The sequence below is a fragment of the Nicotiana tomentosiformis genome, chromosome 9 (genome assembly GCF_000390325.3).
Source record: "Nicotiana tomentosiformis chromosome 9, ASM39032v3, whole genome shotgun sequence".
Classification (NCBI taxonomy): Eukaryota; Viridiplantae; Streptophyta; class Magnoliopsida; order Solanales; family Solanaceae; genus Nicotiana; species Nicotiana tomentosiformis.
In genome coordinates, this window is record NC_090820.1 from 78,269,867 (window position 1) to 78,275,593 (window position 5,727).

At 39.8% G+C, this 5,727-nt stretch overlaps 1 protein-coding gene across 1 annotated transcript; it reads left to right on the top strand.

Annotated features, from left to right (window-relative positions):
• Positions 1 to 4,270: 4,270 nt before the first annotated feature.
• Positions 4,271 to 4,711, top strand: LOC138899041 (uncharacterized). The gene has a single exon (XM_070185154.1). It carries the CDS (start codon positions 4,271 to 4,273, stop codon positions 4,709 to 4,711), a length of 441 nt encoding a protein of 146 aa, XP_070041255.1.
• Positions 4,712 to 5,727: the final 1,016 nt, after the last annotated feature.

Here is a 5,727-nt window from a genome sequence, read left to right on the forward strand (position 1 = left end):
AAGCTACATTTCTAACTTTGAAAATGCACAGTATTTAATTTCAAATATTTAAGATAATTGCAAGTTTGGTTCACCATTTGGCGGTCATTTCAAACTTCAACTTGAACTAGAGAATTTAAAATTTGAAAATTAAAGTGGCAGGGAGCCCTGGATATAGAAAAAGTATTAGTAGGGAGCGCATCATCCTTTAAGGCCTTACGCATGAAATTAATCAAAGCAAATTTGACCGATCAACTTTGATTCCAAGAATGCATGTAGAATTGGAATTCGGATATTAGCACTCTACAACAACAATAACAACAACAATAAAGTATAATCCCACTAGTAGGGTATGGGAAGAGTAGTGTGTACGCAGATTTTACCCCTACCCTGGGTAGAGAGACTGTTTCCGATAGACCCTCGACTCCCTCCCTCCAAGAACTCCCCACTTTACTCTTGAGATGATTCGAACTCACAACCTCCCGGTTGGAAGTGGAGGATGCTCACCGCTAGAGCAACCCTCTCTTAGAAATCTACCATATAAAAATAGTATGAATTAGTCTGCCTCAAATGCCGAATCCGAACCTGATAATTTTTCTAAAACGGCTGCTTAGCAACAAATTAATTAAAGAGGGCTAGTCAACAATGACTGCGCATGAAAAGGTCAATTAGGCGAAGCTTTATATGGGCTGCCGCATAGTTGCCTCACCTTGATTCCTTTTCTTGTCTTTCTTTCCGGCAATAGTAATTGCCTATCCTTTTATTCTCATACAAGTCATGGCGAGCTATGCCAACTGCCTCCTTTTTCCTTGGTTGAAGTATCTATTAATCAAAATTCACTTATTCGATCAATATCCCGAAATCGAGTTTTGCATCTCAACCATGGATAAATACGGGATCTTCATTATCATGTTATTCCATATAAATTTATCTTTGGCCCGTATTATACAAAATAAAAAATAATAAAAGTTTTTTTATATTATTTACTGACGTATAAATCTCCGAAGGCTAAACAACTCCCAAAAGACATAGAACTATATGGGCCAAAAAATATCTTTGATATAAGCAAGCCACGTCAGCAACGTAATAGCCTTCATCACCGCCACGTGTTATCAGTAAGGTCTCCGCAAAGATCTGCCCAGGTCGAAGTAGCCTCGAAGCGATGACGGGTGCGGTAGAAAGGTCATCAGAGATCAAGGTCGTGGAGTCATCGTAGTTCAAGGTCGAGGTCGAGCATCTCAGACAGAGTTATAACGGCTAGTTTTAAGATAAGACACAAAAGAGAATACTCTAGTGGATATTCTTTGCACCTGTACTATTAGGATTTCTAGAAATATGTTCCCTATAAATAGAAAATGACTTAATGATAGGGGACATGAGATATTTATTTGTAAAGAACACATTGACTTTATAGGGAGAATCTGGTCTTATTGCAAGCATACAAAAATAATATTTTTACTAAGATTCTTGTCTAGTATTTCCACCTTCCAAGAACAACCTGAGTGTTCAAAGATTCGTCATTCATTCATCATTGTCAAAGAGAATATCTACAGATCTCACCTTTTTTCGGGTGACTCACACAACTTTATTTACTTAAATGTTATTTATTGTTATTTATTACTCCCTTCATTTTAATTTAGGTGAACCCATTTGATTGGGCACGGAATTCAAGAAAAGAGATAAGACTTTTGAACTTGTGGTGTAAAATGAGGCACATATATTCTATGTGCTATAAATTATTGCATAAAGGTAAATTATTACTAAATAAGGAAAGAGATCATTATTTTTTGCACACACTAAAAAGGAAATAGGTTCACATAAATTGAAACGGAGGGAGTATTATTTGATGTTGTATTCCATCTTTTTGGGTCATTGAACGTTTTTATTACTTCCTACATTCATTGCATTCGGACAAATATACAAGTTATTTGTCATAAAATCGATAACCTTATCTCTAGTATATTATTATTAGCTAAGATTTACTTTTCTTTGTTTAAGTCTAATTTGTTGAACGAAGATCTATATTTTTGGTCAAACAAGAGCGTAAAGTAAAAGTGCTTGCATAATTAAAATATTGTCTCAACTAATAGGTATCACTTATATAGTTTTATTTTATTATGTCATATCGTTCGCTATATATATATATATATATAAATCTCCAAGAAATTTGTATGGGGTAAAATGTGTTCATATTTAATGGTCGCATGAGAAAGCGAGAAGTGAAACCGAAGGCAGAAGGTAGCTAAACTCAAAGATAATGATCTCACCTGTCACCGGAGAGAATGATACTCATAACGGCAAAATTAATGTCGTCATCCGATAGCATTCAATGAAGAATATTCTACAATATTAAGTGCATGATCCGTTACAGAAAATATCGTATCCACTGCCTACTGTTACACATCCTTTTATGGCCCTTATAATTATCATTAAAGAGGAGCTTAATTATAGGACTTTGTTCCCTATGTGCAGCTATAAATAGTGAGCTCTACTATCATTATAAAAAAAATATGAATTTTCTGACAAGCATACATTATATTCTATCAAACGCTCAATAACATTTTACTTTCTTGCTTATTTGTGATGTTCTTATTGCTCCCGGTTGCTCTGCGCCTAGAATTAAGTTATCTGCCATCTATTTCAATTAAGGCTAAGTCTTATATTTTTGTCTAATTCATCTATTATTTTTGGATCAAATTAATTCACTTGTCTATAGACCACGTATATAATTAACTGTACCGTTTTACCGGTAAACAGTTTGATTCCCACCGTGGGGCATAGACAATCGTGTAATTAAATGATCCCTACATCTGTTACTAACTTGTTTGATTCTTTGTTCTTAGCAAAAATTATTTAAAATAGCAGATAATGGTGTTAACAACACACACAACGTTGAGGCCCAAGGAAATCAGCCTCAGCATAAGGATTCAATCAGTGATACCTGCAACAAGGGGAATGAGGCCACGCCGGTCTACGGCAGCCGATATCCTAGACATGTTCGGGAGGCAACTCCTGATGATGCTAAAGAAGAGCACGTCGTCGAAGCATCAGGGTCTTGCAAGAGCAACATGATGCCATTATAGGCCGTCTTACACGACAGGATAAGGTCATGATAGAACTGAAGCAGGCATTGTTGGACGCTTCCAACAACGTGAATGGGCGAGGTCTAGTTCTCTCTTGTGCTCCCGCAAATCAAGCGACGCAGAGGGTCGACAACAACACTCTGAGGGGCAAGGTCGGCTCCAATGGGGTCGGGGGGATGGATCCGGCATTAACAACGAGAGTGATCCCTTTAAAGCCGAACTCATGCGGTTTATGAGGGAAGTGAACGCCCGAATGGATCAAATTCTGGGTGCACCACTAGTGCTAAAAGGACCGGACTCAAAGAAGTACACACAATTATCGTACAAACCAAGCGTGGCAAATGCCAGACGTGTCGAAGTATGATGGGACTTCGGATCCTCAGGAGCATATCACCACCTATACAATGGCGGTGAAGGGAAATGATTTAGCTCCCTACGAGATCGAGTTCGTTTTGCTGAAGAATTTGGGAAGACTCTTACGAAGGGAGCCCTGACGTGGTATTTGCTTTTGCTCGAGCATTCCATAGACTCTTTTGAGATGCTTGCGGTTTCTTTCATCAAGGCCCATGCTGAGGCCAGAAAGGTACAGGACCGAAAGGCCGATATATTCTGGATTGCGCAAAGAGAGTTCGAGTTGCTGCGGGAGTTCGTAATCAGGTTCCAAAAGGAAAGGATGTTGCTACCGGCTGTTCCACATGAATGGGCAGTCGAAGCATTCACCAAAGGTCTAAATCGGAGAAGTTCTGACGCTTTACGGAAGTTGAACAAAAGTTTGCTCGAGTTACAGGCAACAACTTGGATGGATGTTCATAATCTATACGAGTCTAAAATAAGGGTTGAAGATGATCAGCTCGGTTTCCCAGCGTCGATTAAAGGTCGGAACCAGGAGAATAAATAGAAATGAAAAGACGATTTCGATACAGATCAGCGGTCTTCGAGGAGTCGGTTTATTTGCCCTATGAATGGGCCGAAGGACGTGGTAGAAATTTTTCGGTCGGCGGATAGATTTGCTACCGATAAGAGAACCGATCACGGCTGAAACAACAAGTCATTGCAGAATAAGGAAACGTCAGATTCTTCCTACCCCAGACTTTCTGAATACAACTTCAATGTCAACGTAGTGGAGTTGGTATCGGCTTTGAGAAACATTAAAGAAGAACGGTTCCTAAAGCCAATGCTATCTGTCCTAGCCAGAGCGATCCTAATTTATGGTGCGAATATCACGGGACAAATGTCAGCGGACTGGGGACTGCCAACTTCTTTGCAAAGAGGTGGTGACATTGCTGAAAAACAGCCATCTAAGGGAATTTTTAAGCGATCAGGCTAAAAACAACTATAGTCGCAATCGTGATAATGCAGAGCCTTCAAAAGTAGGAGAAGATCTACCGCACCTGACGATCAACATGATTTTCGGGGGGAACGAGATCAATGGGTTTACATTTTTAGCGGAGAAAAAGATGAAAGCATCAGTGACCCATGACAAAAGACTCCGAGAAGTTGCTGAAGACGACATCACTTTTACGGAGGATGATGCTGATGGACTACTGCTACGGCATAACGGCGCCTTGGTAATTTCTTTAAATGTCTTAGATTTCAAGATTAAACATGTTCTGGTGGATCCAGGAAGTTCAGCCAATATCATCCAATAGAGAGTGTTGGAGCAAGACAAGCTCACCGGAAGTATCATTTCGGCCACAAAACTCCTCGTCGGGTTCAATCTGGAAAGCATGACAACCTGGGAAGAAATCTGGTTACCCACGAATGTCGAGGGGATGATAAAGACGATCCTTTTTTAGGTAGTGGACGACGATATGGGCTACAATATCATTATGGGGAGACTATGATTGCACGAAATGAAGGTTGTGTCGTCAACGTATCATCAGTTACTGAAATTTCCAACTCCCGAGGGAGTTAAAGAAATAAGAGGTGACCAACCGACAACAAGGGAGATGAATGCAATCTCAATCTCCAGTATCAAAGGGAAGGAGCATGAAACATAGCAATTATAGGAGTCGACGCTTGTTCCCGAGCCAAGAGAAGTCAACCAAGGGGAAAGGGCGTCAGAATCCTATCAGGTGCAAAGGTATTTCTAGGTACCGGAAGACGCGGACGCAACAAAGTCCACAGGAGAAGAACTTGAACAAGTCGCATTGTTCGAGAAATTCTTGGAGAGCAAATTTCACTTGGGAACAAGACTGCACCCCGAACTCAGGTCTAGTCTTATTGAATTTATTAAATTTAATGTCGATTGTTTTGCGTGGTCGCATGTGGATATGACAGGTATCCCATCAGAAGTTTTCATGCACAAGCTAAGCTTGGATCCCAGCATTCCTCCAGTAAGATAGAAACAATGTCCTATTGTCGAGGCCAGAAATAAATTTGTCAAGGAAGAGGTAACTAGCCTGCTTGATATCGACTCAATTTGAGAGGTAAAGTATCCTGATTGGCTAGTTAACGTAGCATTTCCAAAGAAGAATAATAAATTTCGCATGTGTGTAGACTATAAAGACTTAAATAAGGCATGTCCAAAAGATTCATTCCCATTGACAAATGTTTATCAAATGATTGATGCAACGGTCGGGCACGAGTTAATGAGTTTCCTCGATGCTTACTCTGGATACAATCAAATTAACATGGACCCGGAGGATCAGGAAAATACTTCATT

Coding starts and splice junctions, on each gene's coding strand:
- LOC138899041 (XM_070185154.1), top strand. CDS start 4,271: ATGGTGCGAATATCACGGGACAAATGTCAGCGGACTGGGGACTGCCAA.